This window comes from Ambystoma mexicanum, chromosome 5q (assembly GCF_040938575.1).
Source record: "Ambystoma mexicanum isolate Mex_15411 chromosome 5q, UKY_AmexF1_1, whole genome shotgun sequence".
Lineage (NCBI taxonomy): Eukaryota > Metazoa > Chordata > Amphibia > Caudata > Ambystomatidae > Ambystoma > Ambystoma mexicanum.
In genome coordinates, this window is record NC_090933.1 from 1348271088 (window position 1) to 1348283856 (window position 12769).

At 42.1% G+C, this 12769-nt stretch overlaps 1 protein-coding gene across 5 annotated transcripts in view; it reads left to right on the plus strand.

Moving 5' to 3' along the window:
• LOC138498128 (toxin S6C6-like) overlaps nucleotides 1-12769 on the plus strand; it is a 600232-nt gene that overhangs the window by 560424 nt on the left and 27039 nt on the right. For all 5 annotated transcript variants that reach the window (XR_011278701.1, XM_069621992.1, XM_069621991.1 and 2 more), the window contains exon 3: nucleotides 7528-7719. Coding sequence is in view for 4 of the 5 variants with exons in the window: in XM_069621992.1 (XP_069478093.1) it covers nucleotides 7528-7718 (191 nt within the window). In the remaining variant the exon portion in view is untranslated. The remainder of the gene's footprint in view (nucleotides 1-7527; nucleotides 7720-12769) is intronic.

The following is a 12769-nucleotide window of genomic DNA, read 5'->3' on the forward strand; positions in this document are numbered from 1 at the left end:
GGATGGGCTCCTTTTTCCGGCTCAATTGAAGATGTATCACAACGGCACCCCGGTGCACTTTACCAAACCACGGGAGGCCTGGAACTGGGCTGAGAGACACTTTGAAGGTGACTGGGGACCAGAATCAAATCGGATAAGCGGGACACACCGCTACAGACCCGAAAAGGCCCCCCCCCAGAGAGGTGTTCCACCACCACCGGAACAAAATTAACATGAACGATCGGAGGGCCCCTGATATTAAGGTCCGAGATCTAGATGACATTAAAGGTCTGTAAGGGACTGTGACAACATATGGATGCCGGATAAGTGACATACCCACGGACTGTCATGGCGTCAGCTGGCAAGTTGAAACCCGGTGAGCACCCCCTCCCGTCCCCTCCTTTCTTCCCATTTTTCCTTTCTCTGAGATGGCTTGTTTCGGGGTTGACTTCTATATCGGTCCCAACTGCTGTTCACTGCCCGCAATCTTTAGGCAGAGTTTTTTTGGGGCAATCCATGTTCTTGATTTGTGCTGACAGTATCGTTTTTAAACTGCCAGCAAAGCTTCGGCCGACAGATGCTTCGGGTTGGGGTGGAGTATGGACCTGGGGAGGATCGATGGGTATGTTTTGTTTAAGGTTTGAGTTTGTTGTCAGTTTGTGGGGGAAACACAAGATATCCACTTACCCTATTCATGTCAGATGGGTCGCTGATACGAATCACATAATCCTGACCGCCCACAAGCACTCATTGCATCTACCAAAGTCCTGCTAGGGGCCAACAACACCTGCAAATCCCTAAAACTCTTCACTTGGAACGTACATGGCATGGGATCCAGAATCAAACAGAGTCTCATCACCCAATTCCTTAATAGAGATTCCCCTGATATTGCCCTCCATACAGAGACGCATTTAGCTGGCACGACCTGCACCATTGATGATGGTGGTATCTCCATGCAGATAGTGAAGAATATCCGTATCCACTGCCTTTTTGTAGAATTCCATTTATACTATTTATTTGCAGAGTTTATAAAGTGATTTTATCCAAAGCGCATCACAACACAATTTCCAGTGCAAAAATAAGAGCTAAAATGAATGTGAGGACATAAATTAACCACAGATTAGGTTCCAGCAACATTACTCAGGAAAGGTTAAGGAAAGCTGTAATAAATGGTATTTAATCATTCCATCGACAGCCAAAGCATCTAATGCCATACCATCTATAAAAAAAACATCTAATGCTTTTTTTTAAACAAATAATTTTTATTGGGGGACTACCCCCAACCACCCTTTTTTTAACCTTTAAAACCCATTTCTAAACCCTTTACCATCTAAAATAAAGGCATTAGATGCATATTTTCGATGCTTTTTTTAGATGGTTTGGCTGTCGATTATTTGGTTGTCAATGCAATGACCCGAAGACAAAGCATTGCACAGTTTAGGGTCAAGAGGTTGAAGAGAACTGAAGCAGGAGATGGCACAGGGAGGGTGAGGGACAGACAGAAGAAACTGAGACGCAGAACATAGATTACGAGTTGGATGATAAAGAGCAATCAAAGAACACAAAGAGGATGGAACACAAGCATGTGTACATTAAAGGCAAAGCGAAGAAGCTAAAATTCACAAGGCCTTTGAGCCGGAAGCCACTTAAGATGGGCAAGACATGGGGAAATATGAGAAGAAGGAAAGAAGAAAAGAATCCTAGTCACAGAATGTAGAATTGAACGTAAAGGAAGAAAAGCATAATTTAGTAAGACAACATAATGTGAACAACAATAACATGGTCGGGACAGGACCCAACGATTGAAGTAAAGTTTTAGTAGAAGAGAAATTAGACAAAGGATGAATTTTCTTGATATTGAATACATGTAAACGGCAGGAGTGGGCCACTGAAGCAATTTGAAAATAGAATGAAAGAGAGGAGTCAAACATAACTCCTAAATTGTGTGTCTGGGTGGACCAAGGAAGATGCAGCGGCTGAAAAAAGATAGATATAGAATCAGAAATCTCAGCAGGCAGAGAAAGCGAGAAGACATCCAAGCAGACATCCATATATGAAAGATGGGAAGAAAGACCAAGATGGATGTAACCATCAAAGGAAAGAAATAACAAGCTGTTTTGCTTTTGCTTGGCCATGTGGGGAAGACCTTAGACTTACCTTTCCCCCGGCCCTAACAAAACGAGTTATTGGACTCAGACAGGCAAAAATAAATCACACATAGACTAATAGTCATGGTAAAGATTGTAACTGGCGCATTATAGGCCCTTTATTCACTTCTTATGTATATATAAACACATCATACACTGAACAAACATATAGTGATTTATACAGAAACATAGAAAAAGAGCATCACCGTGATCAATGTTGCAGAAGACACCTTCATCTCGGCCACTACAACACTGCTTAGTCCCAGAGCAGTAGGCAAAGAGATCATGCGCAATAACGGGGTCTGGAGTGGAGCATCCTCCCTTCCCGTGAGACTACATCACCCGGCGGTCCAGAATATGACTGCTGACCACAGAGGAAAAACCTCTTCTCTTTATGGGGGCATGTCCCCGCCCTTTTCAGTTATGGCTGCCCTGGGCCGAAGAGTAGATCACAAGTGGAGATGGCAAAGAGTGGAAAAAACCAGCCAGAAGTGGAAAAACCCAGCTTCCCTCTCCTCTGATTCATTCCCAGGATCCCTTATCACTGCACCTGCAGAGTGCTCCGACGCCCTCTCCAGCTCGTACTTCAGCGGACAATACAATAACTATTCTCCACAGTAAGTCCACTCAGCAACAATATTTATGTGACCTTGACTTGCTTTCGCTGCCGAAATTCACCTTTACTCTGCTGAGCCTACGAAAAACATAGGCTTATTACGGTGATGGGAGATGAGTGTCCAAGATGGCTGTGCACCAGCGCCATGTTGTTTTAGCTCACATCTCGCATAAGCATTACACAATCAGTGTACAGATGAACCTGGAAACCAAAGTCGCCGTTAAGGAGGCAAGAGACGAAGTACAGACCATGAATAATTGAGGTGAGAGCGATTAGACAGATAAGAAAACAAATACTTTAGAATAGTGCACGAAAAAACCCAAGAAACAAGAGTCAGGAGTAGAGTAGAACGATCAGCCGTGTCAAATGCGACACTAAAGTCACGCAGAATCAACAAAGAGGAGTATTTGTGAGGAAGAGCAAGAAGACAGGAGACCTGCTTCGGTGGAGTAACCAGATCTGGACCCAGATTTCAGAGAGGGGTTTAGATTATGTGAATTTAAATAAGAAGAGAGATGGCCATGTGCAAGACGCTCTAACAGTTTAGAAAGATACGGAAGAATCTGTTACGTGCCCCTTCTCCTCCTTCAAATGCATTGTAAATCCCCTGGAGTATAAATGTAAGGAATAAACACTGTACTTCTTGCCTTTATGCCTCATTATCATGAATAGACACATTTCTTGCTGACTGCGGCAGTTCCACTGGATCACATAAGATCTTTATCGTGGGGGATTTGAATTTCATTTGCAGGGACGGATCTGAACCCAATCCTCAAATGCTCATCCCCACAAAGAGGTACTAGCTGCTCTAATTAGATTGCAGCCTGGGACGCCTGCAGCGTGAAGCGAATGGGGGTTTAGCTGCCGATTGTTCTGGTCTGCCTATTTGGCAATGGGGGCGTAGCAGTAGGACAATTGATTCTCTGTACCTTTCTTTAGAACATTTTATCGAAGCATATTCTTTACGTAAAGTGGACAACAATTACAGTGATCATGCTCGTCTAGTTCTTACTATCAACCTCTGCCAGAAGGCAATAAACAACCCAAGGAACATAATACGTTGGCCTTCATCGCTTTAGGATAACTTTAATTCTAGCTTGCCTTCTTCTTTGGAGAACAGGAATGTTTCTCAGTTAACAATTACAATATGGTCATCAATCAGACATTTCAAGCCCTATATGAACAAACTCCAAGTGTTGGGTCAAACAATCATCAAATCATCTCTGCCCCATGCCTTCGATCCTCTTGTACAAACAGAGAAGCAGAGATTATGATATGAAATAGGAGTTTCGAGAAAACACATGAATGATTTTACTGGAGAAAACGTTACTTGAAAAGTCAATACAAACATTGGGTAAAGCCACACAAAACAGTTATGTAGACTAGGGATAGTGAACTAATGTTGGTGACTATCTTAAAGAAAATTCCCAAGAATTTCTGGCAGTTCATAGCCGCAAAGGATAACACAACCAAAGAGAATTTCTGAAAAAACTTGGTGTGCTCTTTATTCTACCAAATTTGGTGGAATCAGAGCAACTAAAGTCGTGTTCAATGCAAAGGCCTTTGGACTATTGGCCAAGACCTATTTGTCTTGAAGAGACAGAAACTATTATAATTAAGTTTAGAAATTCCCGAGCCATGGGGCCAGATGGTGATTTGCCCTCAAAGGCAGATCCTCGCTTATGGTTTTAGGTGAATTCTTTTTCTAATTTTTATTAGCACTTTGGTTTGCACAAAAAAGGAAAACCTTTGGCTATTCCAAGAAACAAACATCAAATAAGCTCTGTAAATCGATAGGAGAAAAGTATAAAAAGCAAGAAGAACAGAAAGGAAAGGAAGAAGATTCGGCTAAGTGGACAACCACTATTATTCTCAGATAAAAATGAAACATCTCAGTTAAAAAGTCTCATAAAAAAGCAAGAAAATGGAGGAAAGCTAAGTCACTTCATCACCCCATTGCCATTTAGGGAAATAAATGAGCAGGGACTGTGCATTACCACACTCTTAGTGTCAAACCTACATTGTACCGATTTTTAAAAAAGGCCAGAGGGAGTATAAACTTGAACGATCAACAAGTAACATTTATGCTACCCTTGTTATGCAAGGCTTGGAGAAGTGATCACTGATAAGTATAGAACGTAAACATTTTAAACGGGCTTCAAGAGAGGGGGAGGGCTGCTCGCTAAACATTTTTATTGTGAATATCCTTCAACGTCCGGCTTTCTCAAAGGGAAACAATCCACTTATATGACTTGTGTTGATCAACATCAGCTTTTGACCGTGTTAATAGAACTCACTTATGGAACAAATGAATGTCATGGGACATCCCGCAGAGCTTTTTGAAAATCTTGATATTATTATACATAGGTTCATCGGTACAGGTGCAAATCAATCTTTCTGGCACTGTCACTAAGTCTGTTTAAACCTTTACAGGCTCGAGACAGGACTGTGTGTCGCCCCCCGCCTTTACATATCTGACTTGTTTGAACAGTCTTCTACAGTCATATAATTTCCTAGGAATTCCACCTGGTCTCTTGATGTAAAGCAGGTCCACAGGCGCTTCAGGTATGTTACCAGTGAGGTACTTTATTGTAGTTACATTCAGTTACATCAAGGGCTCCCATCACCCAGGCAAGCTGTCTCCAACAGCTCGAGTGTGGAAACCTTACACAGAACATTCTCTCAGCATTCTCTCTCAGGTCATCAGTCCTATGCATCCATCCAAAGCACTATGGAACCTACCTCCCGTCCTTTCCAGTTCTCCCCACATCCCAACATCTCTCTATTGCACTCAATCTAACAGAACTGGGCCTCCAATCATTACATTCCATCAATTTGCTTAACAAATGTATGATTTTTGAAAAGTATTGAATAATCTGATACATTTTCTGTTTGTTGATTCACAAGCAATCTTTGATAATAAATCAACCTTTTTAGATAAACTCCATTTGGGTTGCTTGAATCACTTAAACTAAATTAATTTTGATGAATGTATTACCCATCCGAATAAGGTAATGCTGAAAATACCTCATTATGATTGGGCTGAGAAGCAGGACGCCTTCATGAAATATGAAGTTTATTCTCATTATAAGTTTGCAATAAATTCAAGATATTACCTGCATACGTAGTTATTTTCCCAGATAAGAAAAACTGTCAGACATTCATGCGCTCCTGCTTGAAGCTGTGGGTTTGCGTAGAGGTTTCCCTCGTCTCGTTAGAACTTGTCATCTATGCAAGCCTTCGACTCCCCAAAAAACGTGCACACACCTCCTTTGGGAAGGAGGCTACTCGCCTGCTCAGATGCTGTCATTTGGAGCAGTTTGTGTGTGACTATGCCACGCTTGACAACAACATGTTCTGGGAACACCTCGTTTGGCGGTTACCAAAGATCACTGGTATTAGCTGTTGTAAGAAATCAAACTGATTTATGATAATATGGGAGAGACCCTAATTATGGGATAATAGTATTTTCATATCAACTCTCTAATGTCTTTGGTAACAATGTGCTGCTCAATTCTTACTCAAATTGTTTTAACGGTTTTCTAATTATGATGATTTAGTGAATAATTTTCTTTTCTCTTTTTTCGTTTTCTTTTTTTTCTTTTTATTAGTGTTCTGGCGATGTTTTAACATTGCTGTATATTGTGACGTTTTATGTGTAATTGTGTAAGGTTTTACCCACACTCCCAGACCGGTGATATCAGTCAATTGTAGCGCAAAGGCTGACGATGACCTACAACACATACATGGTCATTGTTTGATGTGTAATTGTTTAGTGGGCCTCCAGTGCTAGGACTGGGGTGCATCTGATTTTCTGCGGCAGCATACCCCTTTGTACCGCTGGTGACCTGGCATAAATCTTAAGTGCTGAAATACTACATGTGTTCTGTACAAAACTGCCTGAAAATTCTACGGTTTTGTGTGGACTGCTCCCAAAAACTGCACCGGAAAAATGCACCCTGATGTTACCCATTTTTTTTTTACTGATTTCTTGGCGGGCGGTCCAGGAAGTCCTCCAAAAGATGATTTATGGGCCCTCTCGCTGTCTTTGCACCAATTTCAGAAAATATTCCTCCCCCCATTCTGCCACTTTTACAATTCACCAATCGCCACTGTTAATTTATGTGAAACTACAAACTATTTGGTTTTCTGCACTTCCAGAGAATACACAGGAGCTCATGCAAGTAGATTTCTTAAGGTTCATAAAGTGCTAACATGCCACATCCCAGTTACTAGGAGCTATCATTCTCAACATGTTCCAGGCTGTGTAATTATGGCAGCATTTTGAAACTATTCCTGCGTCATCATATGAATCAAAAATGCAGCATATTTCTAACAGTACAACATAAGTGCACATTTAAAACATTGAATCCACTATTAAGAAAAAAACAATCCAATTAATCACAGTTGAGGGAACTTATCAGCCAGCGCATGGATGGCAGCATTTAGACTCTGTGGGCCTCCACAGATCTGTCTGAATGGGTTCCCTCTCAGATCTCATCCTTACACAATGAGGGCACATGGGGGAGCTTTCCTCTCTCAAATTATGCAAGAAAATGCACAGCACCAGGAGAAGTGGTGGGGGCCAGAAAGGGAAACCCCTGAAATCCATTCTGTGATAGAGATTTAGGGCCTGAGTCACAAAAATGTGTTTAATGGGAAAGTCCCATTGAAAACATTTATGTAAACCAGGTCCATGGCTTTGTCTGAAATGAAAGTCTAGAGGTCTGAGATCCATGGAGTCTGCAAGCACTCATCCTTGAACCTTCCTGTCTTCATTTACAGAAATAACATCCATCTTCAAGGGCTGTGAAGCAACCTGTACGGAAGTCTCGACCTCGGTGCGAGGTATCTCGACTTCTACCAACTGCTGCAGCACAGACCTGTGCAATGGAGCGACCAGTGCCAGGGTCAGCTACGCCATGCTCACCCTGGCAGCAGGAGCCTGCGCCCTCCTGCTCAAGGCCGGCCTATAAGGTAAGGATGGCAGGGCCGTCTCCACTCTCACTGATGGCAATAGGGCACACGCCAGACAATCACAAGTAGAGCTGTGAGTCTCACAGTAAACAGGACCCATCCTGCTCAGGGCTGTACTCTAAGGAATAGGGAAATCTGCACTAGAAGCTGATGGTATCCAGAGTGTACTGGCTGTTTGATGAGTGATGAGAATGTGTGCACTAAAAGCTAATGGTATCCAGAGCCCACAGGCTTTTTAATGAGTGATGAGAATGTGTGCACTAGAAGCTGATGGTATCCTGAGCAAGTGGGCTGTTTAATGAGTGGTGAGAATGTGTGCACTAGAATCTGATGGTATCCAGAGCGTGCAGGCTGTTTAATGAGTGATGAGAATGTGTGCACTAGAAGCTGCTGGTATCCAGAGCCCGCGGGCTGTTTAATGAGTGATGAGAATGTGTGCACTAGAAGCTGATGGTATCCAGAGCGTGTGGGCTGTTTAATGAGTGATGAGAATGTGTGCACTAAAAGCTAATGGTATCCAGAGCCCGCAGGCTTTTTAGTGAGTGATGAGAATGTGTGCACTAGAAGCTGATGGTATCCAGAGCAAGTGGGCTGTTTAATGAGTGGTGAGAATGTGTGCACTAGAATCTGATGGTATCCAGAGCGTGGAGGCTGTTTAATGAGTGATGAGAATGTGTGCACTAGAAGCTGATGGTATCCAGAGCCCGCGGGCTGTTTAATGAGTGATGAGAATGTGTGCACTAAAAGCTAATGGTATCCAGAGCCCGCAGGCTTTTTAATGAGTGATGAGAATGTGTGCACTAGAAGCTGATGGTATCCAGAGCAAGTGGGCTGTTTAATGAGTGGTGAGAATGTGTGCACTAGAATCTGATGGTATCCAGAGCGTGCAGGCTGTTTAATGAGTGATGAGAATGTGTGCACTAGAAGCTGATGGTATTGAGAGCTTGTGGGCTGTTTATGAGTAATGAGAAAGCGTGTACTGGAAGCTGATCGTATCCTGAGCAAGTGGCCTGTTTAATGAGTGATGAGAATGTGTGCACTAGAAGCTGATGGTATCCAGAACGTGCGGGCTGTTTGATGAGTGATGAGAATGTGTGCACTAAAAGCTAATGGTATCCAGAGCCCGCGGGCTTTTTAATGAGTGATGAGAATGTGTGCACTAGAAGCTGATGGTATGCAGAGCAAGTGGGCTGTTTAATGAGTGGTGAGAATGTGTGCACTAGAATCTGATGGTATCCAGAGCGTGCAGGCTGTTTAATGAGTGATGAGAATGTGTGCACTAGAAGCTGATGGTATCCAGAGCTTGTGGGCTGTTTATGAGTAATGAGAAAGCGTGTACTAGAAGCCGATCGTATCCTGAGCAAGTGGGCTGTTTAATGAGTGATGAGAATGTGTGCACTAGAAGCTGATGGTATCCAGAACGTGCAGGCTGTTTAACTAGTGATTAGAATGTGTGCACTAGAAGCTGATGGTATCCAAAGCAAGTGGGCTGTTTAATGAGTGATGAGAATGTGTGCACTAGAAGCCAGTGTTATCCAGAGTGTGCAGGCTGTTTAATGAGTGATTAGAATGTGTGCACTAGATGTTGATGGTATCCAGCGCTTGCAGGCTGTTTAATGAGTGATGAGAATGTGTGCACTAGAATCTGATGGTATCCAGAGCAAGTGGGCTGTTTAATGAGTGATGAGAATGTTTTCACTAGAAGCTGATAGTATCCAGAGCAAGTGGGCTGTTTAATGAGTGATGAGGATGTTTGCACTAGAAGCTGATCATATCCAGAGCAAGTGGGCTGTTAAATGAGTGATGAGAATGTGTGCACTAGAAGCTGATCGTATCCAGAGCAAGTGGGCTGTTTAATGAGTGATGAGAATGTGTCCACTAGAAACTGATGGTATCCAGAGCAAGTGGGCTGTTTAATGAGTGATGAGAATGTGTGCACTAGAAGCTGATGGTATCCAGACTGTGCAGGCTGTTTAATGAGTGGAGTGATGAGAATGTGTGCACTAGAAGCTGATGGTATCCAGAGCAAGTGGGCTATTTAATGAGTGATGAGAATGTGTGCACTAGAGGCTGATGGTATCCAGAGCAAGTGGGCTGTTTAATGAGTGATGAAAAGGTGTGCACTAGAAGCTGATGGTATCCAGAGAGTGCGCTGTTTAATGAGTGATGAGAATGTGTGCACTAGAAGCTGATGGTATCCAGAGCAAGTGGGCTGTTTAATGAGTGATGAGCATGTGTGCACTAGAAGCTGATGGTATCCAGAGCGTGCAGGCTGTTTAATGAGTGATGAGAATGTGTGCACTAGAAGCTGATGGTATCCAGAGCATCTGGGCTGTTTAATGAGTGAAGAGAATGTGTGCACTAGAAGCTGATGGTATCCTGAGCGTGTTGGCTATTTAATGAGTGATGAGAATGTGTGCACTAGAAGCTGATGGTATCCAGAGCTTGTGGGCTGTTTAATGAGTGATGAGAATGTGTGCACTAGAAGCTGATGGTATCCAGAGCTTGTGGGCTGTCTAATGAGTGATGAGAATGTGTGCACTAGAAGCTGATGGTATCCAGAGCAGGTGGGCTGTTTAATGAGGGATGAGAATGTGTGCACAAGAAGCTGATGGTATCCAGAGCAAGTGGGCTGTTTAATGAGTGATGAGAATGTGTGCACTAGAGGCTGATGGTATCCAGAGCGTGCAGGCTGTTTAATGAGTGGAGTGATGAGAATGTGTGCACTAGAAGCTGATGGTATCCAGAGCTTGTGGGCAGTTTAATGAGTGATGAGAATGTGTGCACTAGAATCTGATGGTATCCAGAGCATCTGGGCTGAATAATGAGTGATGTGAATGAGTGCACTAGAAGCTGATGGTATCCAGAGCAAGTGGGCTGTTTAATGAGTGATGAGAATGTGTGCACTAGAAGCTGATGGTATCCAGAGCATCTGGGCTGTTTAATGAGTGATGAGAATGTGTGCACTAGAAGCTGATGGTTTCCAGAGCAAGTGGGCTGTTTAATGAGTGATAACATCAAATTCACTCAAGTCCATTTTGTTTTGGGAATTCCCAGAGCAAACAATGTATTTATTTATTTAGTGCACTTGACTCCGCAAGAAGCTTTAACACAAGGTCAGGAGAGTTTCACACACAATAAAACAATACTTGACAAAAGAACCTTTGCGTAAAATGATCAAAGTTCACGTCCACTAAAGTAATGAACTCCCACCTCATTCAATCCCAATCCAGGTCAGTCTTGGGCAGATTCATCGCTGCAAAGAAAGGCAAGTTTGTGTGAATTTAAAATATAAATCCACAAATAATCAGAATTAGTACTCATTTCATCATTATTATAATTATAAAACATATCCCTTCTTAAAGAGACTAAAACTGGACATTCCAATATCATGTTTTTTTAGGTTTTCAATGCTCTTATTACAAAGCTGGCAAAGTCTTTCTGCTCTAGGCACCTGGGTTCTGGCCCCCACCACTTCATTCGTAGGATATAAATTAAGCCTCAGCCATAAAAACTCTAATCCAAAACCATGCGGTAAAATGTGAAAACCTCTCATATCATAAATAGAATGTTCCCAGACCTGACAGAGAGGCACGATTCTCACACCTGTTCAATTCAAACAACTTCCACTTCACTTTCTCTGGATGAGAGACCACGTTCTCCTGCTTTGCTTGTATCTTCTGTAATAGAATAGTGCGCTCTTGTATCCACTTCAATAGAGCTGGACCTTTAAACATCATAACACATTGCTGACCTTCAGAGTACATCGAACGACGAGGAGGCATCAACATGTTAACATACAATTGGATCTTTACCAAGCAACGTCAGCATCCAACGAAATTAGTCCCAATTCATTGCGTATGGTGCAAATCGAGGAACAGTGCGTACGGTTCAGAGTCTTCCTCCAAATTGAGGCTTCCAATCTATCCCACCCCACGTTGCAGTCCATCAATTTGGCACCATCAATGAGTTTTGTAACATTTTTTGATTATTAAACATCGACTGCAGTCCAATTGAACATTTCCTTAACTCTTGTCCAAAGCATGCATTTGAACAGAAGTAATACCCACTTGTTTCTTTAAATCAGCAACAACTTTCTATTTGTTCTTTACCGCAGAAAATGTAACCCCCCAAGTATTTAAACTCATAGACCTGCCCCAACTTCATACTATTTAATACACATTTAAATTGAGCGCTTTTATTCACCATTAGCCTTGATAGGATTATCATAAATTTGGTTTTCATTGAATTAATTGTTGGATCGAAGTCCTTAAGACATAGATTAACAGCCGCAAGTCTTCTCTGCAGAACTATGGTTGTTTGGTCAAAGATCACAATATTCTCAGCATAAACAGAATATTGCATGGTAAATGTCTGAGTCGAAGAGGGTACGTATTAAGATTCTTAAAAAACGACTGTATATCATGTATATAAAAGAAAATGGTCTAAAGCATCCAGGCCGCAGACTACGATTGGTTTCAATCCATTTATTGAATAAACCTTTGTTGTTGTTAAGGCTGATGTGAATGAGTGTTCCATTATGTTCCAGGCCGCAGACTACGATTGGTTTCAATCCATTTATTGAATAAACCTTTGTTGTTGTTAAGGCTGATGTGAATGAGTGTTCCATTATGGAGGGCAATTAGAATGTTAAATTATTCGGGGAATTTATTGATCTCATCTTCATCCAAAGCTTAGTTTGTTTGTTTGTCTGTTTATTATCTATAATGGGCACTAGACCCAGAGGTACCAGTGCGCAACAGTTACAAGACAATGCAAAGCTTAGTTACAAGGGGTCAAAAGTATAAACATTAACTACAAAGCAGGATAAGCTGCTATTTACTGATATTACAGGCATTATGTACAATGTTATAGTTATCCCCCTCGGGGTAGCATATGTTAAGTCATGAAGTGTGGTACAATTCTTACAATGGCAGAGTTCAAAGATATTTACAAATATTTGCAAATATTATATACACGGAACACTTAGTGTAGGATACAGAAATGGGATGGGTGTTCTTAGTTACAATTCAGTTGACATCATGTGAGT